The sequence below is a fragment of the Chiloscyllium plagiosum genome, chromosome 6, assembly GCF_004010195.1.
Source record: "Chiloscyllium plagiosum isolate BGI_BamShark_2017 chromosome 6, ASM401019v2, whole genome shotgun sequence".
Classification (NCBI taxonomy): domain Eukaryota; kingdom Metazoa; phylum Chordata; class Chondrichthyes; order Orectolobiformes; family Hemiscylliidae; genus Chiloscyllium; species Chiloscyllium plagiosum.
This window is the reverse complement of record NC_057715.1, coordinates 16,335,208-16,358,447: the sequence shown is the minus strand read 5'-3', so window position 1 is coordinate 16,358,447 and position 23,240 is coordinate 16,335,208. Positions and strand designations below refer to the sequence as shown.

The following is a 23,240-nucleotide window of genomic DNA, read 5'->3' as shown; positions in this document are numbered from 1 at the left end:
TCCTTTTACTGAGAAAAGTCGTGTGTTTGTTCAACTGCTTTTATGGAGAAAACATCTTCTGTGTTTGGTTGTTGAATATCCTCCTATAATAACATCAGCAATCGGTCCCTTTTCTTCTTCTGTGGAACAGATCCCAAAGCATTAGAATGTAGGAGATGTACTGTAGCCTTGCATTAATCTGGTCACTCTGAATAACTTATTTATAAAAGTCTTTTTTTAAATAATCCTATATCTGCATTTCCAGAAAAACAATTCCATTGCACTTCAGTTGTTGCTTTGTTTTATAAAACTCAGATTGCACTACTTGTATGTTTAAATTGTTAGATTGAATTATATCTTCAAAATCCTTACTTGTACCTATAACCTCTTACAATATAAGTTATTATCTTTTGTCTATGAATGAAAATGTGTTGTCCAAATGGCAAAGGAAGCCACAGAACATTGCCCCTGTGTAGTTGCGACATCCCAGTGGCCATGTATCCAGGGATTCAACTGTGACTCAGTGGATAGCACTAAACTCCATTAAGTCCCTTACCAAAGACTTGGTCACGAAAATATTGGTTGGCATTTGCAGTGCAGTACTGAGGAGTACCATCCTTGGATGAGATGTTGATTTAAGGCACCCTCAGGTAGATGTAAAATATCCCATGGCACAAAAACAATAACATCTTACATTTACATATCATCTTTAACATGTTAAGATATTTTACATGAATTCTGCAGAGTGCTCCCATTGCCTCCCATAGTCCAATGATGTGCAGGTTAGGGGAATTGGCCATGGTAAATTGTCTATAGTGCCCAGAGGTGTGTAAGTTAGGTAGATTAACCATAGTAAATTCAGCGTTACGGGATGGGATAGGGGCTGGGTCTGGGTGGGCTGCACTTCAGAGGGTCAGTGCAGACTCAGTGGGCCAAATAGTCTCTTTCCCCATTTATTCTGTGGTTTATTAAACAAGATTTGATACACAATCATAAAAGGTGATATTAGAGTCGGTGACCAAAAGCTGGTCATTGAGATTTTGTAAAAGAGGAGAATGAGAGGTGGAGCAGTATAGGAAGGGAGTTCTAGAGTTCTTGAAGAAGCCAGTCCTGGCCAATGCTTGTCCTTGAGCCAACATCACCAAAAATGTTAATTATAATGCCGTTAATGCAAATTGCTGCATTTCCTACAATGCAGCCACGACAACTCCTCAAAGGACATAATGATCTGTAAAGTAACATAGGCTATGTAAATGAAACCCTTTCTTTTATAATGTACAGTGGTTAATTACTCTCTCTTCTCCCATATCCCCCGGTAATCTTTCGCCTGAGCCAGGTAATACATGGAGTTTGTTTTTCCAATGAAATTCTCTTCTACATCAGGAAAAGTTTGTTCAGGACCATTTATTCAGTTCTTTCTTGATAGTTACTTGATTGCATCCTGGGCTTGCCAATGTCTTCAAGTGGTGGTTTCATCTTTGTGTTCACATCGGTCCATAACTTGTCCTTCTCTGTCTAATCTCTCTTCATCTTTGAGATCTCTGCACTACTCTAGTGCCTCTAACACATCTCTGACTTTAACAATCCTACCATTAATAGCATGCTGAATCGTCTTCTGAACCCCGAATGTTTTGGAACTCCTTCTCTAAATGTGTCCTAAATGGCTTAGTGTCAGATTTTGTTTGGTAATGCTTCATTATCCCACTTTGGTATATTTCACTGCATTTAAAGGGCTATACAGGTACGAGCTGTAGTCTGTTGTTGTTGTTGTAGTAAACTAATGAATGTCCGTAACCCTTTCCATGTAAGTAAGTCTTGGACTTGAGTTGTGTTGAAATTTGCAAATGCTCAGGATCAAGCATAAGATGCATTTTCAGAAAGCATATTTTATCAAATTGTATTGGAGAAGTTGGGACTGTGTTTATTGGACAGAAGGCTAAGGGGTGATAGAAGTTTTGAAAATCATGGGGGGGGCTGACAGTGTAGATAGGGGGAAACTAATCTCTCTTATAAAAGGATTGAAAATGAAAGGAAAGAGATATGAAGCAACTTGTTAAAGAAGCATATGTGATGTGAAAAAAAGATCTTTAATACAGCGAGTCATGGTATAGCATGCACTGCCAGGGAGTGTGGTAGAGGCAGGTTCAGTTGAGGGACATCAGATGATCATTTAAGTAGAAACAATGTACAAAGATATGGGGGTATAGGCAGGAGCATGATAAGTCATGATGCTCCTTCAGAGATCTGGCACAGATATGAAGGGCTAACGGCTTCATATTGCACAGACAATTCTGTGATTCTGGAAACGTTTGTTAATCTGGCTCTTCACTATCAGTACAGCAGCTGCCATCAGAAAAACACTGCTGCCACCCAGTGGTCCTCTAGAAGAAACTCAATCCCACTCAAGAAAGCAACAGCAACAGCATTAACAAAAGCACTGGCTTGATCCATCAGACAACTGGAAGTAGAGTGGGCCAGCCATTGAGGAGAATGGGTCAGTGTTCCTCTGGAGTTGAGCAGTGGTGATTTTATTGAAATGGGTAAAATTATGAGGGCCTTGATGAGGCAGATGCTGAGAGGCTATTTTCAGAGAATCTCGAGCAAGGGATCCCAGCATCCGATAAGAGGTTGACCATTTAGAACTCGGCAGAGCGATTTTTAATTATCAGAACATATGAATTTTCTACCACAGAGGCTGTGGATGCTCAGTCCGTGTGTATATTTTGATTGAAATCATCAGATGTTTGGACACCAAGAGAATCAAGGGATGTGGAATTGGGTAAAGTGGAACTCAGTTTGAAGATAAACCAATTTTATTGAATGTTAGAACAGACCAAAATGGCTAAATAGCCTACTCCTGCTCTTACATCCTGTCAAAGTTGGGCTGCTCTTAGGCTTGTGCTGCTCCACCTCATTACACTGTTGCTAGTATGTTAACTTCTGTTTCCAATTACTGACAGAATTGTGTAGGCTTTTGAATGAGACCTCAATTCCATGACCAAATGCAGCAGGACCTGGGCAAAGTCTAGGATTAAGCTAAAAAAGTGGCAAGTCATATTCACATCGCACAAATGCCAGGCATTGACTGTTTCCACTAAGAGACAATCTAACCATCGTCCCTTGAGATTCAGTTGCGTGATAATTACTGAATCACTGTCAATTATCAACATTAACTAGAAACTGAACTGAATTATGGCTATTCGTGGGTAGGAATCCTGCAGTGAGTAATTTATTCCCTAACTCCACAAAGTCTGTCCGCTATACCACTAGTCTACAAGATACAAATCAAGAGTGTGGTGGGATACTCTCCACTTGCCTGGTTGAATTCAGGTCCACCAATACTCAAGAAGTTTTATGCCATCCAGGACAAAGCAACCAGCTTGATTGGCACCACATCCACAAACCTCAATCCTTCCACTGCTGATGCTCAGAGGCAGCAATGTGACCATCTGTTATGATGGACTGCAGAAATTCATGAATGCTTCTTCCGAACTATGATCACTTCCATCTAGAAAGACAAGGGCAGAAAATAAGTGGGAACACCATGACCTGCAAGTTCCCCTCTAAGCCACTTGACTTGGAAATATCTTGCCATTCCTTCAGTGTTGCTGGGTCAAAATCCTGGAAATCCTTACCTAACATCATTTTAGGTCTACCTATAGCACAAGGACTACAGTGGTTCAGGAAGGCAATATACCACCATCTTCAAGGGCAAGTTAGGATGGGCATTAAATGCTGGCCAAGCCAGTGATGCCCATATCTATGAGTGAACTAGAGAAAAACCCTCAAAACTTGAAGACTTATGGATGTAGGTTTGCTCGCTGAGCTGGAAAGTGTTTTTGCCACCTTTTGTTGGCTTTTAAAACTTTTCCAAACCTCTGGTTTGCCACTAACCTTTATCACATTGTATTATTTTCTTTCAAGTTGATACCTTCTTTGGTTAACCTTGGGTTATTTATCTCTTCTTAGAATCCTCCTTCCTCACTGGATATATCTTCACTGTGAGTCAAGGACTATATTTTCAAATGTATTCCATTGTTCCTCAATCACCATTTCTGCTAAACACCTATCCCAGTCCACTCCAACTAATTCAGACCTCATCCCTATAAAATTACATTTGAGTATCGTACATTTGTTTCTTACCCAAGCTTCTCACACTCATACTGAATGCAAAATCCTACCATGTTGTGGTCACTGTTTCAAAGGAGATCTCTTACACTGGGATCATTTATTAAACCTATCTCATTACACGTTACCAGATAGAAAATACTCTGATTGCTGATTGGATCCATAACATATTGAACCTTGCAACCAACCCAAAAACACTCTTTGCCAATTTGCTTTTCCCAATCTGTGCGAAAATTAATGTCACCCACAATTAGTATACTTTTTTTTAACGTTCCCTCGTTATCTCATGATTTATTCTCACTCCTACAGTACAGCTACTGTGAGGGTGCCTAAAAATTACTACGTGAAAGTGAGGACTGCAGATGCTGTAGATCAGAATCAAAATTAAAGTGGTGCTGGAAAAGCATTTCCTGATGAAGGGCTTTTCCCCGAAACGTCGATTTTCGTGCTCCTCGGATACTGCCTGACCTGCTGTGCTTTTCCAGAACCACTCTAATCTTGCCTAAAAATTGCTCCCACCAGTGTCATCTTCCCCTTTGTTTTACCTCTACTGATATAGATTTAATATCATTTGATCCTAGATCATGTTGTCATACTTATTCTGTCTCAGATTAACTATATTACTCCGCCTCTCTTACTTTCCTGCTGTTCCTGTGTGACTTTTCACATGCCCCTCAATACCTAGTTCCCATTTTTGATTTCCTTATAACTATGTCTCCCCAATAACTATAAGATCATATCTGTTAACCTCTATTAGTCCACTACTTAGTTATTTTGAACCAAAACTATGCTCACTTCAGTTAAGCGACATTAATTTTGTCCTTTTTTTTAACCATTTTGTTCCCCTTTGTTTACTTGCTGCTGTTGTTTTATGCTTGTACATACTGTCCCTCCTGTCACGCTGTGTTAGTTGTGTGACTAGAACAAATCCTTTCTACTCTCGTCCTGCTGCCAACTGAAACCCATTTCTCCCACACCAATTTTTTAAGCTATGTGTTTAACTCTTTAACTTTATTTACTCTGTGTCAGTTTGCCCATTGCTTAAAGTAGTAGGCCAGAGATTGTTACCTTGGATGTTCAGCCTTTTAGTTTAGCTTCTAAATGTACAAAGTTTTTCAGCAGAATCTTCTTTCCTGTCCTATCAATGTTTTTAGCACCAGTATGGTCGATGAAACTGGAATCCCCCTCTCTTCCCCTTCTCCTCCAAGATTCTCTTGGGATTTATCCTTAAACCTAGTACTAGCCAAGCAACATAACCTTCGTGACTCATGCTCATGACTGCAGAGAACACCGTCTATTCCATAATTATAGCGTCCCTACCATTGCTACATTCCTATTTCCTCTCTCCTCTTGAATAGCTCCATGTACCATGGTGCTCAGTCAGTTCATAACTGTGGAACAGTTGCCATAATAAGGTTCCTCATGAGTTGCCTCTTGGGTCCCCGTACCTGCCTCACCTACAATCACACTCCTGTACTTGATCACAGACCAAGTTTGAATAACTTAATTTAAGGGGTGTGATTGTCTCCTGGAGAAACGAGTCCTAGTAACTCTTCCCCTCCCTAATGCAATACAATGTCTGCAGCTCAGACTCTAGCTACTGAACCCAGATGTGAAGTTGCGCAAACTGTAAACATTTGGGCATCCAGTATCTCCCACATGTTGCAGCTGTAATGCATTACCCAGCCTACCATTTCTATCATATTTTGTTTAAATTAAGTATTAAATTAATCTAGTATCCCAGCTCTTTACACTCGAAAACTCCGTATTCTTGATTTTTTTCCTTTTTTCATTCACTTGTATCGATCTAACACCAAGCAAGCTACCTTTAAGGAAAAGAGCAAGAAAAGTCAATTTTACACTCCTTATAAGGATCAGATTCAAGTTTAAACTTTATTAAGTTAAGGGTAAGATAAAATCATGTTAGCATAGTTTCCTTTGTTTGTCTAATGAAAGTTCTCCTTGGGACAGCAAAGCCACTGTCAAGGCATAAAGGATCTTTAAAATGCAGCAGCAATTTGAGCCACACTTGCTTCCTGCTGCAAGTTCTGCCCCTACAGAAGCAACTCTTTATTTCTGCCTTTCTGTTTTGTATCAAAATACTCCAGATCTTGCCACCCCATGAAGTGCCTTGGGGTGATTTAACATGATAAATGCATCAAATAATGCAAGTTGTCACTAATGGTAGAGTATACAAAAATCTCCCTCATTCTTACAAGTGAGGTGGTTTTCCAAGTTTCCTTTGCTTCATAGAGAAGGATCAGGAGGGCTTGTTGATTTGAGGACCTGATAGGATTTGACTGTGAGATATCCCAGCAGCGCTCGTTGAAAGCTCACGCATGCTAGTGGTCACTTTGAGGTGTCCAAAAGTAGCCAGCCCCTGTGGAATCTTACTCCATTGGTGGGGCTGAGAGTCAACATTCTCGAGACAGTCGAGAAGAAATTTAAACCCAGGCTTGTCCTGCTGTGCAAGTACCATCTTGTATTAAATCTCAGTAAATTTCATGATAGAATCTATTCAACTGCCAGCTTCCTAATGTGCAGCAGCTGCAAGATTGCCCACATAGAAGCTTCAGTGTTTTTTGTGAAAAGAGATATTCTTGCAATGCAGCGTTTACTATTCATTTTCAAAATTTGTTACACATTACTGCTGAAGTCTTCAAATTAGATGCTGAAAATTCTGATACTGTTGAAACATTTTGCAATCGTTCAGTTATGTGCAAAGAACAGAACAATTTTTTGAGAGGAGTATTCTGTATGATTAAAATGAAAGTATTAATTATGCTGTAATTATTGATGCAGTGAAGAAATGCTTCTGTAATCCTTGGAGAGTTGAATTATTATACACAAGCCCCAATGCACAGGTTGAAATGTGTCACAAGAATTTACATTCAGCACTTGTTAAATAGCAGTAAATGTAGCATATCAAGGTAGGTGTAAAAGTCGGATGACTATTTGTTACTTATTTTAAATTGCTTGAAACCTTCGTAACCAGAAACAGCTGTTCTGAGGTCCATTGCTGGTCCCCAGGGATAATCTCAAGACTATGTTGTTGGGCCCTGTCTTTTATGGCAGTAGTAATAAACATGACAGGCTGTTGGGTTACCATCTGTTTAAAATGGCTACTGCTTTGTTCACAGTCGTGGATTCGGGATCTGTTTTCTGTCTGTCTTCCCTGTAACAGTCTTACTTGATGTCACAACAGGTGGAGGTTGATGGAAAGACGCTAAATGTGACCAGTGAATGGAACCTTGCTTCACCCTTGTTACCTGTCACCATTGACGATACCCAAAGGATCATTCAGGTATATTTAACTATAGACCACTTATTTGATTTTTTTAAAAAAGAGATTATTCTGCATGAGCTTCTTTTGAAATGGGCCACTCAGAATAAGGCAGCTGAAGAGTAAACACTTCATGTTACAGTAAATTTTCCTGTTGTGCAGTAGGAGAGGACAAAAGGGAGATGAATCCTATTCACAAACTAATAATTCTTTGTGTTAATATATCAACTAGAGTGTGTTTTAATAGTTTCAAAAATATAATTAGTACAGTGATAAATTTTACCTTTCCAGGCCAGTAATCTTCCCTCAGCTAGCATCGAAAATACATTACCTGGCCATTATCACTTGGCTTTTTGTGAGAGTTTTCTGTGTGCAAATTGGCTGCCATATTTCCTACATTACATTAGTGACTAGAGTTTTTTCACTGTTAGATGCCTGGGAATGCCCTCATGCCAAAAAAGGTTGTAAAAATATCTTTCCTTGTGAACAAAAAGGTGCATTCACTGCATTTTGGAAAATGCAAATTTTTAAAACTGTGTCATATTTCCCTCTGCAAGAAGTTCCTTCTGAAATGTTAAGCTGGTTGAGAAAATACAGAGTGAGAAGTTTGCTTAAACTTTCTGTGCATAGCAGAAATATGATACATACGTTCGAAAATTGAATCGGACATCCACAGCTCCAGTAATACAAAAGAGAGATGGTCTTTTCACAAAAAGTTTGCTAATTCTTGCTTCCCTAACACAGTTTTAAAAGCAGTTTAACCTTATTCTACTGTTACGGCTTTAAAAACAAGTATTTCTATTAATGACCTCTTTGACTTCACTAAAATGTTGAAGTTGGATGTGTATTATTTTCAGTCACGCATGAGAATTTAAAAACACTATTTAATTTTTTTTAAAATGGAAAATAACTTCAAAATACTTTAGTAAAATAGTTAATTACATCAAGATTTTTAGAAAAATAATGCTGTAAATAGCTAGAATTAGTTTGTTTATGGTCTTGGTAACTTTATGGAACATTTGGAAGGGAATTTGAGTCTAATTATATTCAGGCATGATGTAGTAGTCTAGGAAGGTAAGTTGTGTTTGTAGCCATGATTATTTTAACTCTGAATTGCTCCTCTTGGGAGAGAAATGATCTTGGAAATAACGCGGCAACTGCTGATTCCCTTGGAAATTGACTTTCTGAAATTGGTAAGCAGTATTCTGTGAGAACCATGTGGATCCTTGATGTTCTGGAGACTTTATTTGATTTCTATCCACAAGAGGTGGGGGTGTTAGTGAATTTGAAAACTACAGCTTTGAGTTGTCATTAAGCAGCCAATCACACCCTCTTGGAGACAGTGCAATCAGTAAGGGACAAGCTGTCTTCCTGTCTTTTGAGGAATATGCCATGTATTAGTATGGTCTTAAATTTGGGCGAACCACACTATGACTGTTTTCATTGAAGCACTCAGCCTTATACAAATCAGACAACCTTCAAAATCTTATAAGATCAAGTAAAAGAAGCAAAAGAATCAATTTCATGTAAGAAAACTGATAGAGTCATACAGTCATATAGCATAAAACAGACCCTTCAGTCTAACCAGTTCAGATCAATCCTAAATAAACCAGTCCCACTTGCCTGCTCTTGGTTCATATTCCTCCAAACCTTTCCTATTCATGTACTTAACTTAGTGTCTTTTCAATGTTTTAACTGTACCTCCATCCACTACTTCCTCAGGAAGTTCTTTTCATACACGAGCCACCCTCTTTAAAAAGAATTTGCACCTCATATCTTTTTATCTCTTCTCACCTTAAAAATAAACCCCCTAGTCTTGAAATCCCCCATTCTAGGGAGAAGACACCTACCATTAATCCTATCTATACCCTTCATGTATAAGGTCCCCTCTCAACCTCCTATGCTCCAGTAAAGAATGTCACAGCCTATCCAGCCTTTCTTTATAACTCAAGCCTTCCATACCCGGCAACATCCAATTGCTCTAAACCCTCTCTAGTTTAATAATATCCTTACTATAACTGGGCGACCAGAACTGGACACAGACAAAGTAATCCATTATGTTCAGTGTTTCTGCCAAGAATGTCGTAAGGTAGATGATCTTGGGATTTCAGCATGTTTTTTGTTCCTACATATCAATTGATTTCACTGTTTCCTAAGCCAAGCACTTCTGAATCACTTTCATACATCCCCAAATATGCAAGCAAGGAGACAATTTCCATCGCCATAAGATAACAAAAATAGGCAAAGCATCTTTTAACATTGGTGTCCAAGGACACCATCTGCTGACAAGACAAATTTTGAATCAAAAAGACTTAATCTATCTAAAACTTTGAAGTATGGAAAATCTTCCACTGTGGATGTCTTGTGCATTAACATTGAACTGACTGGTTGGAAATGCAGATTTGCAGAGGATCTCATGAAAGATAGGTGCAGGAGGAAGTGTTTGGTATTTGTTTAGCTTTTGACTTTGTTATTCCTGTTTTTACAACATTTCCCTTCAAATAGTTTTCTCCTAAATAAATATCTATTTCTCTTTGAAAGGCCTCAATTGATTTTGGATCAAAGGCCTTTTTGGAGAAACATGTAAATGTGGTGAGAGCAGCAGAAGCAAAAAAAGAATGCTGGCATGAAATTGCAGGGGCTGCATAATACCCGTCTGAATTGTTGGAGAAACTGGAGAGAGAAAAGTCAAAGCATCAGTTGGATTTAGCTGAAGCCCTGTGTTTTCTATACGCAACCATATGATAAATGTGAGGTGGAAACAGTACTTTTTACGTACAATCTGTCGATTCCCTTAGGAAAAACATTATGGAGATGAAAACACTCCCTGTGATTTAAAATTATAATTTCTTTCAAAAAGTGAAAGATTTCAATCTAACCTTCCTGCATTTCTATTGCTGTTCTCTCCATTACTGGCCTCTTCTACCTCACTCTCTCTGCCTCCTCTACCTGTTAATTCTCTCTTTTGCTCCCTCTCTTACAGTACATTTGGGCCATCATGCCTCTGCTAGCTCTCTGAACGAGCAATCAAATTAGTCCCACTTGTCCATCCCTTTTTGAAAGTTACGACTGAATCTGTTTCCACTGCAGTTCATTCCAGATCTCAAAAGCTCATTGTAAAATTATTTCTCTGCATCACCTCATTTTTTTACCAATTGCCTTAAATCAATGTCCTCTAGTTGCTGACCCACTTGTCACTGAAAAGAGTTTATTCTTATTTTCTCAATTAAAACTCTTCACAATTCCAAGCACCTCTGTTAAGTCTTCCTGTGGTAAGCAAGGACTGGAAGAAGACATGGTGTACAGACACAGTGGTCTGAAGGTCCTCCTCTGCCCCATATGTTTTTAAAAACCACCTGAGAGACACTGAGATTGGATGAAACCATTTCCTGCTTGCCAGGTGTTGGCAGAGTGGGAAGGAGCACAGATGTAGTCAGCTGCAGCAGGGGCTCATGGGAATAGCTTTCTGGTAACTTAGGGTGGGTACTAAAAGAAACTAGGGAGGAGACGGCAGAGGCACTGATATCTATCCATCAACTTTCAACAGAAAAGGCTCAGTGCCAGATGACTGGGAAATAGCAAATACAACTCCTATTTTGTAGAAGGGAAATAGAACCAGCCCAGATAATTGTAAATATGTTAGCTGAATGTCAACGTAAGGAAAAAGTACTGAGGCTCTTCATTAAAGCATTGAATGTGGTGATGGGTGAGGACAATGCTTCAAGTAAACTCAGTGCACACTGGGGATGTAAACTGGACCTTTACAGGTCTGTGTGACTATTTAAGCATGCCAACCTTTTAGTGATGGATAAAACATAATTAAGTTTGCTTTGGTGTATTCTGTTCTTTGATTGAAGCCATGTGATTCCAATTCTATTTTAAAATGAGTCCTTATTTTAATAACAAATAAAATCCGAATTGGAAAAGAGTTGGATATCATGTTTTCAATAATGTTCTTGCTCTGTATGAGTCTTCTCAAAAAGTGTACAATTTAATTTTGTCGACAACAATTGTAACTCGCCTAATTCAGAATAGCATATGAACATGTACAAAGCCTTGAAACATTATGAAACACTGCTGTGTGAATGGTACCTTTGTTTTCTTTGACGCCTTGTTACCTTTGCTCATCCTTCACTGCGATAATGGTACAGTGGAGGCGGTAGGGTTCATGCTGATTGGACCCTTGCTGAATTTTGCATTGAAAAGGTCATTGACACCCAACTAAGTGGAACTAATTGCAGACGGCAAAGAGACAAAAAAAATGGGTGCAGCGTCACATGAAACCCTCTTCATTCAAAGAGAACCACAGGATAACCTGGTCTGAGAAAAAAGTAGAATTAAGGTTTTTGAACCTCAAGAGTGTGGACTTTATGCTGCCAATCTATATCTCTATGTTTTCCTGTCTAGACGGTCTATTTTACCTCACTTACGCAAATTAACTCAATTGTGAGTTACTATAGCCAAACCATGAGTAACTTGCATCCTGGATTACTTTCGGGTGGTGCAATCTTTCTGTTCTTGTTTTCCTGCTCTGTCCAGGTCATCTTGTGCCACCTCTGGTAGTGCCACTTTCAATCAGCTATTCACAGCTGCAGATGTGGACCTAGGGATGACTCCCCTTTACATACCTTTCCTTTCCCTTTCCCCACACTACTTTAGCAAGAATCAACCAGCTTGATTCTAGCAATGGTTGACCAAAACCAATATTCTATCACTTCACCGACCGTTGCACCCCAGATCTTATTTACCTGGACATGTTGGGTTATATCTGTCTCTAACCTCAATAAGATTAAACAAAATAAAACAACAAGGAGATAGTCTATCCACACTGTACGTAGTTGGGCCTTTGTGAATTCTTCCTCCCTTATAACGTTCCTCCTCCTCTTGCCCTTTTACACTGTCTCTTTTCTTCTCTTTCACTATCTTTCTCCCTCTCGCTCTTTTTTGGCTCCCTTTTCTCCCCTCTTTCACAAGCATTGCCTGTGAATGACCTGAGACTTAACAATTTTGATCTTTAAAGTGCCTACAGCTTATGGATCTCCTTCGAGACGGAGGTGTTGCTCAGCTCCTGCCTCCTGTGCGTAGATAAGCTCCAGACACATTGGGGATCTGGTGTGCTGTGAGTGAAATTCCACAGCCTTTTGGAAATGTCCATAATTATCTGAATTGGCTTCTTGCTGTTGATGGACAATTGTCATCACTGCTCTAAAGCTGCTTCTGGTAGAATTACAAGAAGGTGGGAGCCAATCTAAAATATTTTTGCCATCTTTCAGGCTCTCCCACTTGCTTCCAAATGTATTTTCAAGGTGCTAAGAAAATCCCTCCCATGCAAACAAAAACAAATATTGTTGAGAAATTTGACATCTTTCTAACATAAGCTTGCCTGTTTATCCCAATTCACATGAAAGTTGAAAATCCTATGTTTAAACCACTCTACATTTAAACACATGTCTGTCCAATCTCTGCATTAGTAATTTGACCGCATCACAGCTGCTACCTTGGAGCACATACATAACTCCCACAATAATGTGAAATTGGAACAGAAGAGCTTCTTTCTGATTATCCTTTGGTGAAGAGCCTTGGCAGGTTCTTCCATGCAGAAAGCACAATATAATTGGAAGTTGTTCTCACTGTGACACAGGAACATGGGACTAGATGAATCAGTTCATCTGCCATTCAGTTAAATCAGAGCTGATGTGTACCTTAGCTCCATGTCCTATTGTGTCTTGTCTAATACACATCTACCATGCTTTGTGTGAGGAAGTGTCTCCCATCTTCTCTCCTGAATGGCCTGACTCTGATTTTAAAACTATTTTCATTTGTGTAAGATGACCCTATCAGCAAGAAAGGATTTTCTCCATATAAAATTTCTTCAACCTAAAGTTTCCTTCCAAAATCCTATAAGTGTTTCACTCAAATCCTCCTTTAACCTCCTTTGGATTGGAAGCAATGCAGAGAAGATTCTTAATGTGAATTCCTAAGATGAAGGGCTTTTGCAATGAGGAAAGATTGAATAGGTTGGCACTTTACTCTTTGGACTTCATAAAAATGAAGAAAGTCATCTTATTAAAATATACGTTTCTGAGGAGGCTTGATGAAGGCTGAGAGGGTTTTCCCCTTGTAGGGGAGTTTAGAATTAAGAAGTATTGTTTAACCATGCACAAGGATTTATACTGTTTAAGGCAGATGAGGAGGAGTTTTATTTTTCCGTGAGAGGCTTGTCTTTTGAATTCTCTTCTCCAGAGAACAGTGGAGGCTGTGTCGTTGAATATATTCAAGATATATTCATTGAATTGGATTTTTGGTTGTCAAGGGTGTCAAGAGTTTTGAGGGGCAGGCAGGAAAGTTGAGTTAAGGCTATAATCAAGTCAACCATGATCTTATTGAATGGCTGAATAGGCTCCATGGGCTGATTGGCCTCATGCTCACTATTGCAGAACATTCAAGCCTAGGTTGAGGCACACAGAAGGCTAAGTCAGATTTTAATAGATTTTTCAAAAGTGCTCTGCAAAATATTTTGAAAAGCTAGAGACTTTTTTTTAAGGGTTAGCTGGGAGATCCAATTTTTTTGATGCAATGTTAGGTCAACAAAATAACATTTTCCTCTTTGTAAATATTAAGGTCAGATTGCTGTGTTTTGATTAATATTCTTGTCTTGTAATAAACTTTCAGGACGTTATGGTTAATGTTTAAAGGATATTTCTGCGAGAAAATCTGGATAACAACTTGACTGCATCATGCTAATTAAGAGCATATTTATGAAAGAAATGCTTTGAATTGAATCTCATTCTTCAGGGAGTCTTTTTAAATGGTCTATAAAATTGACTGTAAAATAAAATGAGGATGAAAATATTTTGACCATGTAGTCTGTTGTTTACTCCTTAAGTGACCAAACTTTGTTAATTTATATTGGCACAGTGTACAATGCATCTTGAACAAACTGCCACTTTGTTCTATTCTGCATTTTTCCATAATCCAATGTTTATGTTGAGTTGTGGGAAATGATAGCTATTCCTGCTTCCTCCGCTGAAGTAGTCTGTAAGTAGTGAATTGAAATAAATCTCCCATGGTTCATTTATTTGTTTTGCTGGGGAAAGTTTTCACAGGGGTGTAAAAGATTGTAAAGCATCATTTTCATTGTACTTGCTGTTATGCACTTGTTTCAGAGGAGAGTAGTTTCAGAGGGGCCTTAGTTACTGCAAGGTTTTTGCTAGTACACAGTGATATTTGGGGAGCTACAACACAACAGCATATGATTCTCAGCCAGTCAGCAAGAGCTTCCTGACCATATTGACCCTTTCTTCCACCCAGTGTTTCCACAGCATCTAGTAACTGCTGTTGCTTTCCTGGTTAAAGCCATAGAGTCATTATAGTATCGAGAAAAAGTCAGCCATCAAGTATGGCAACTGTCTGTAGACCAGTCTGTCCTATTACCCCATACTATCCATGTATCCATACAAGTTTGTTTCCCTCAAATGTCCATTTCCTTTTGAAAACATTGAAATTTCTGCTTCCATTACCCTTGCAGGCATCAAGTGTCATCATTATTTACTTTGTAAAATAATTTTTCTGGACAGCCGCTTTATGTCTCTAGCCCAAATCCTAAACTCTACATCGCAAGTTCTTTTATTATTAGTAAAGAGAGCAACTTCCCTTCTTCTGTCTTATCCAAGCTTGTCACAAATTTGTACACATCTGTTAGATTCTTCTTCAATCTCTCTTGTTGTAATTAGCACAATCCAGCTTCTCCAATCTAGCTTTCCAGCTAAGTTCCCTCATCCCTGAAACCATTCTGGTAAATCACTTTTGCACCTTCCCAAGAATTTTCACATCCTTCTCAAAGTGTGGCAGCCAGAAGTTGTTACGAACTACCTTTGGCCATACTATTTCAACAGGGACTGTTGATTGGTCCATTGCAACACTTTGGTTCTGGACTGATTCTGGAAGCTATAACAACAGATCAAACAGGAAGAGACCATTCACCTCATCAATCATGTCCTGCCATTGAATTCGTTCATGGTTGAGCTATGCCTTAATGCCACCTACCCACCTTATTTTGTAGCCCTTCATAAACCTCGCTAAATCAAAACATAGAAGCTAGAAACAGGAGTCGGCCATTTGGCCCTTTGGACATGTTCCTCAAACTCAGTGCCGTATTCCCACTTTCCCCCCATACACCATGAAACCTTTAAAGTAAAAGAAAAAACCTCTTCCTTAATATATTCAGTGGACTGGGCCTCCACTGCCTTTGTGGTGGAGAATACATGACCCTTAATCCTAAATGGTCAACCCACTGAGACTGTGTCCCTTTATTCCATAAACTTAAACCAAGGAAAAAAAATTCTTCCTGCATGTAATGTAAGCTGTGAACATTTTATATGTGCTGAAAATGTGTTGCTGGAAAAGCGCAGCAGGTCAGGCAGCATCCAAGGAACAGGAGAATCGGCTTATGCCCGAAACATCGATTCTCCTGTTCCTTGGGTGCTGCCTGACCTGCTGCGCTTTTCCAGCAACACATTTTCAGCTCTGATCTCCAGCATCTGCAGCCCTCACTTTCTCCTCGAACATTTTATATGTGTCAATCTAATCCCCTGTTATCCTTCTAAACTCTAGTGAATACAGGCCCAGTCAAACCAATCTCTTCCTATAGGACAGTCCTGCCATTCCATCTAGATATCTTGAAGTCTCCTTGCATCTTCTTAACAACTCACAAGGCTTGGCAGGATCGAGTCACTAGCAAACTTAGAATTGTTGCATTTGGTTTCTTCATTCAAGCCATTTATGTATAAGTCATATGGTAGTCAATCAATGATCCTTGCAATACCCAACTAGTCACTGTCTGCCATCTGGTAAAAATATCCATTTATTCCCACTTTCCTTTTCCTGTTTGTTCATCAAATCTCAATCCGTGCCCATATATTACCCCATCCCATGTGCTGTAATTACTCACTAACAATTCTGGTTGCCCTGCTGTAGGAAGGATATTATTAAACTGCAAAGGGTAGAAAAAGATTTACAAGGCTATTACCAGGACTAAAAGATTTGAGTTATAAGGAGAGAGGCTGGATAGGCTGGGACTTTTTTCCCTGAAGCGTAGGAGGCCAAGGGGTGATCTTATAGAGGTTTATAAAATCATGAGGGACATGGATATGGTGGGGGAATCCATAATTAAAGGGTATCGGTTGAAGATGAGAGGGTAAAGATTTAAAAGGGATCTGAGGGGCAGTTTTTTTCACGTGATGGTGCCTATATAAGAACGAGCTGCCAGAGGAAGTGTAGAGGCAAGTTCATTTATAACATTTAACAGACATTTGGGCAGCCACATGTATAGGAAAGGTTTAAAGGGATATGAGCAAACACAAGCCAACGGGACTAATTCAGTTTAGTAAACCTAGTCAGCATTGACGAGCTGGGCTGACAGGCCTATTTCTATGCTATATAACCTTTTCCATGGAACCTTGTTAAAAGCCATGTGATATTCCAAATACACCACATCTCCTGGTTCTCCCTTCTGTAGTCTACTAGTTACATCCTCACAAAAACTCCAGTAGATTTGTTCAACATGATTTGCTTTTCATAAACCCCATACTGGCTTTGTCCAATCCTGTTAGAGCTTTCCAAGTGTTGTTATGGCATCTTTTATGATAGACTCTCGCATTTTTTCCACTACTGATGTTGGACTAACTGGCCTGTAATTCTCTCCCTTCCCTTTTAAATTGTGGGGTAACATTTGTCACCCTCCAATCTGCAGGAACTACTTGAGAGTCTCGAGATGACCATCAGTGTATCTAATATTTCCAGGGCCATTTTCTTTAGTACTCTCAAATGTAGGTTATTAGTGGTGTTTCATCAGCCTTCCACTATTTATTTACTTAAAACCATTTTCTTCTTAATACTGATTTACTTCAATTCCTTAAATTCATATCAATTCCAGGTTTAACCTTTTGAAAACAGTGTCCGACTCTTAAAAACCTTTAGGGAGAGAGTCCCAGATTTTCACCACCCAATTTTTGCATCAAGAAGCCCTTTTTGGCATCATCCTTAAACAGCCAAATTCTATTTATAGGGTTCTGGACTCCCTCCAGAAGACTAAATAATTGCTTCATAAAGACTTTATCAACTTGTTTAAATCATCATAAAATGAGAACATTATGGTAGGCATGTTTTACTTCAATCTTGCCCCACTTTTTTGAGATGAGAAAATGGCACTGAGTGGAAATGAGAGGATTCTCCACAGGAATGGATGGAAAAAAATTGCCAGAGGAGAGCTTGCTGACAGTTAAGCATCCTTTGTTCATGGTAACTTGTCTGTACATTATCTGTTGCTATGGGAGGTGAGAGAATAAAGCTGCGCGTCACGCGAGAAATTGAAAATCACATTTCATCTCAAATGAATTTTGCCTTGATGTGAAAGATACTTGCATCAGTTTGTTACTCTAGGGAGCTGAGCACATAATCTAGACTGCCACTTCAGTACCCTCCTGAGGAACTGCTGTATTTTCACAGATCCTGGCTTTCAAATAAGTCTTAAACCAAGACTTTATCTGCTCTCTCAAGTGGATGTAAAAGATCCTATTGTAACTTTGCAAGACAAGCAGCTGTATTCTTTCTTGTGTTCATTCCAATATTTGTCCCCTAACCAATGTCAACAGGATATAGCTTGTTTTATCGTGGATCTCATTGTTCTTTGTGGGCCCTTGCTGTGCACAAATGAATAGTTGCATCTCTCTACACCATTGAGTACACTTCACAAACATTTCAGTGGCTGAGGTGCACTTCGCAACAATTTGAAGGCATAAAGAGCACTGTATCAATGCAGACTGTTTCTTTCCTGTAATTCATTGAAATCTTGATTTTGCCAAATAATAATCTGCCAGAAATTGGATGACTTCCAATGAAGCTCAGATTGCTCTCCTTAGAGTAGAGAAGGTGAAAAAGAAATTTAATGAAGGTGTTCAAAACTGAAGAGTTTGATCCATTTAAAAGGAAAAAGATGTTTTGGGTGAAAGGAAGGTCTGGCATCAAAGCATCATAATTGGCAGAAATGGGGTGGGGGTGATGAGATTTTTTTTAATATAACCAAGTCCATTGCTGTGATATGTGTGGCCTGCCTGAAAATGTGATAGAAGCAAATTCAATAATAATTTTTACAATGGAATTGAACATACATTTAAAGTGTAAAGAAACAGTTCTGTGTACTGTGGGTCAAGAGCACTGGTGACTAACTGAGTAATTTTTAATCAAAGAGTCAGCATAGACACAGCTAGTCGAATGGTCTTCTGAGCTGTATGTTTTAATTAATTCAAAATGTTGCATTGAATGTTTATTGATTAGAGATCTAGATTTGACTCAAAGTACATCTGTGTAAACAAGTAATAATTTATTCTTGGAATGATTTATTTTAAAATTGTTACTTACTCAGTAAAATAAAGTTCAATTTAACAATTTTTGTGTATCTGACTTTGCACAATTTTGAATAGCTAATATTGTTTTCCTGTTTATATATTCAACAAAATAATCTTGTTACAACTGTTACAACATGTTGTGACAAGAAAAGAGTTTGGTTTCCTGTATGAAGGTTATTTCTGTCCAGATCAAAATATTATTGGATAATTGGCTTGCTGAACAGAAATTGATTTTAACCCTCTGGGATTTCCTATTGTAACAAATTATTTCCTTTTTCAGTGCCTTTCCCGAGATGCAGCTGGCAATATGAAAATTCAGTATCTTGGCACTGTGGTAAGCTGTTACTTACTCTTAAATGCTCTGTCCTGTATAGTGTTGTAATGTAGTAAATGCAGAGTTGTTGGTAAATGATGCTGTTCATGTTATCTTCATTTAGAATCTTGTAAGATGAGTGTTCAATGTTTTGATAAATGCATTATATGCATTGTTACAAAACCAGGCAGGCCTGAAGGTCCCAGTTTTGTTTCATGGGCTTCGTTGTGTTACAGTGAATCAGGGAGTGTCAATGAATGTTGGCCACATGGACTTCCAGAAGGCACTTGCCGTGGTTCTGTAAAATAGATTATTAACAAAAAATAGATTGTGTAGAATTGAAGATAATCTTGTAATTTGGGTTGATTAGGAGTTTGTAAACAAAGAATAAACCAGGTTAATTCTCTGAATGTCTATGTGAGGCAAGTGTGTTCCCCAAAGATGAACTGGGACTCCCATTTTTCAGCATTTCTAGTAATAATTTGGATGAAGGGATAGAGAGTTGTGTGTTGAAGTTTGCAGATGTCACTAAGTTGGAAGGTACAGCAAATATGTGATTACCAAGGGATAAATAATGAAGTTGGAGGTGATTGTGGGGATGTGTGGGATCTGAGAAAGACACATTGGTAGTGGCTCTTAATAATGAGAGACTAGAAGCTGTGGATTAAAGGGATTTGGGTGTTTTGTATACAAATTACTAAAAAAGAAATGCTGCATTGAAAGGAAAAGTAATTTAAAAAAGAGAATGGACTTTTGTCCTTCATGTCAAGGAGATGGAATTGAAAAGTGCGGAAGTTATGTGATTAACACGGGGAATGCTGGAAAAACCCAACTGGTCTGGCGGCATCTTTGGAGAGAGAAACAGTTTCGAATCCAATATGATTCTTTTCTCAATTCAGGAAATTATGCTTCTGTTGTATAGATCCTTAGTCAGATCTAGTCTGACTTAAAGTTTAGTTTTCAGCACCTTTACAAGGGGATAGGCTCATTGATATAATTGCTGGACTGTTCACCCAGAGACCCAGGTAATGTTCTGGGCACTGAGTTCAAATCCTGCCATGGCAGATGATGGAATTTGAATTCAATAAAATTTGGAACTAAGAGTCTAATGATGATGATGAATCCATTGTCAATTGTCAGAAAAATCCCTCTGGTTCACTAATGTCCTTTAGGAAAGGAAACTTTAGGGGCGGCATGGTGACTCAGTGGTTAGCTCACAGCGCCAGGGATCCGGCTTTAATTCCAGCCTTGGGCGACTGCCTGTGTGGAGTTTGCACATTCTCCCTGTGTCTGCGTGGATTTCCTCCCACAATCCAAAGATGTGCAGGTTAGGTGGCCATGCTAAATTGCCCTTAGTGTTCAGGGATGTGTAGGTTAGATGCATTAGTCGGGGTAAATGTAAGGGAATGGGTCTGGGTGGGTTACTCTTCAGAGGGTCAGTGTGGATATTTTGGGCTGAAGGGCCTGCTTCCGCATTGTAGGGATTCTTAAAAAAAGAAACTGCCACCCTTACTTGGACTCCAGACCCACAGCAATGTGATTGACTCTCAGCTTGATTGCCTCTGGGCAGTTAGGGATGAGAAATAAATGTTGGCCTAGCCAACAGCCCTCATCCTGTGAATGTATAATAAAATTTTACCTCATGGAAGGTATATGGATCTTAGGGGGAGCAAGGGCCTGTACTATTCTATGTTCTATATCACAAATTCACACGAAAGGTTCCAGGAGTTAAATGGTTTGATTATGAAGGCAGGTTGCATAAATATTTTTTTGTCAAAAGCTGATCAAACCAATATAATTAGAATCATAAAGTAATGAGAAGTAGAGAAACATTAACGAGAGAAACTGTTTCTTCTGGTGGATGAATGGAAAACAAGGTTTGTCCTGCGTAGCTCTATGATGTAAGGTTGTGCTATATGAGCTGTTCCCGGGGAAGAATGTTGAAATAAACATTAACTACAGCTGCAGGACTTTTAACTCCGTGATGGATGCTCTTTGATCTTCCCAAAACTTGCGGGTCTTCCAGTGCAAGGAGATGTCCTTCACTGAGTGTTGCAGACTTGAACATTCCAAGATCCCACTTGATATTCTGAGGGATACGTGAAAACATAGAGCAGCCACTGGATAGGCATAATGGGAAAAGGTGCTTGAGCCATAATAACCAAGAGACTGGAAACTCTGTAAAACCCCTTGAGCTATATGGTCAATCTATAAAGAATGAGGTAAAATAATAACTATATGGAAATTTAGTGAGTAACATATGCATTGAAGTACACTGATTTGATTTGCAATTTTGAATATACTATATTTTTACAAATTTTATGAATAAAGTATACTTTGTAAGAAGATGCTATCGAAAATTAGGGCGAGGTGATTTAGGGCTGAGACCAAGAAACTTGTGGAAATCTGGAAGTCTCTCTCAAAAAGACTGTGGATGTTAGGACTCAATTTGGAGTTTTCAAGACTGGGATTGTTATGTTTTACAGAGTGAGGGTTAATGGTAAGGGAACCATAACCATGGCTGATAAGTGAAATTGAGTTACAGATTAGCCAAGAGTTAAATGAGCAGCAAAACATTCCATGAGATTAAAGGATCGCTGGATCAGGTGGCTGATTCCTTATGATCTTTCATCCATATCTGTTTCATCAGGAGCAGCACTCTGAAAGCTAATGCTTCCAAATAAACCTGTTGGACTATAACCTAGTGTTGTGCGATTTTTAACTTTGTACACCCCAGTCCAATACCAGCACCTCCCAAATCAGAAAAATAGATATCCCAGGTAATTCACGGCCAGAGTGATCTCCTGGACTCATTTTGATCATCTCCAATTTTGCCTGCACTTTTAATCAGGTTTCTCAATTTCCTTCGGAGATCGTCTAGTTTTGGGTGGACACAAGGTATCATAATTGTGCGGGATGGGAATGACTGGATCAGATTGGACTAGTTTGTCATTGTTCACATTGGACTTGAGAAATGTACCAAGTTTCACAGATGGTTTCTCTTAATGGGGCTAGTAAGTTTTCTCACTTGAATATCCCCAACTCATTAATATCCGAACCACCATTTTGGCACCATTTTCTCTGATGGTAGCCCAATTCTACCACTTGCCATAGCTAGAAGAACTCTTCTTTAACAGGACATCTAGAAAGGACCATCATCTCTGCTGGCAGAGCCATATTGGAAATCCATGTGTCCATTTGGTGAAGTGTTGTTAGCTCTGAACTACCCTTAACCGCAACATGGTGACAATGCAGCCATATCCAGCCTCTCTCTCAGCATAGAGGCTGATGTCATCAGTGCTGTTTTCCCTGTCTTTTGGAATTGGAATAATTTATCAATTTTACTTATAATTTCCACCTTCAAATGGTCCATCTCTGATTTCACCCTTCCCTTCCGCAACAAGAGATAGGTTGGCCACTGATATCTGCTACAAATCGACTCCAACAGTTACCTGGACTGTACATCCAAATACCCTGCTTCCTGTAAAGACCCTGTTCCATTCTCCCTGTTTCTCCATCTCTGCTGTGTCTGTTCAGATGATGCCACCTTCTGCAGGTGGGCCTCAGATATGGTCACTTTTGTTCTCAACCAACAATTCCCCGTCACCATGGTTAACAGGGGCCTTTGCCGTGCCTGGCCTGTTTCTCTCACTTCGGCCTTCACTCATAGAGTCATAGAGATGCACAGCATAGAAACAGACCCTTCGGTCCAACCCGTCCATGCCGACCAGCTATCCTAACCCAATCTAGACCCACCTGCCAGCATCCGGCCCATATCCCCCCAAACCCTTCCTATTCATATACCCATCCAAATGCCTTTTAAATGTTGCAATTATACCAGCCTCCACCACTTCCTCTGGCAGCTCATTCCATACACGTATCACCCTCTGTTTGAAACAGTTGCCTCTTAGGTCTCTTTTATATCTTTCCCCTCTCACCATAAATCTATGCCTCTAGTTCTGGACTCCCCCACCCCAGGAAAAGATTTTGTCTATTTATCCTATCTATGCCCCTCATAATTTTGTAAACCTCTATAAGATCACCCCTCAGCCTCCGATGCTCCAGGGAAAACAGCCCCAACCTGTTCAGCCTCTCCCTGTAGCTCAAATCCTCCAAACCTGGCAACATCCTT

General features: G+C 39.3%; 1 protein-coding gene across 2 annotated transcripts in view; it reads left to right on the top strand.

Moving 5' to 3' along the window:
- The window catches only part of pcca (propionyl-CoA carboxylase subunit alpha), a 374,463-nt gene that overhangs the window by 241,631 nt on the left and 109,592 nt on the right, over positions 1-23,240 (top strand). For both annotated transcript variants that reach the window (XM_043691289.1, XM_043691290.1), the window contains exons 20-21: positions 7,313-7,411; positions 19,076-19,129. In XM_043691289.1, the coding sequence (XP_043547224.1) occupies positions 7,313-7,411; positions 19,076-19,129 (153 nt within the window). The remainder of the gene's footprint in view (positions 1-7,312; positions 7,412-19,075; positions 19,130-23,240) is intronic.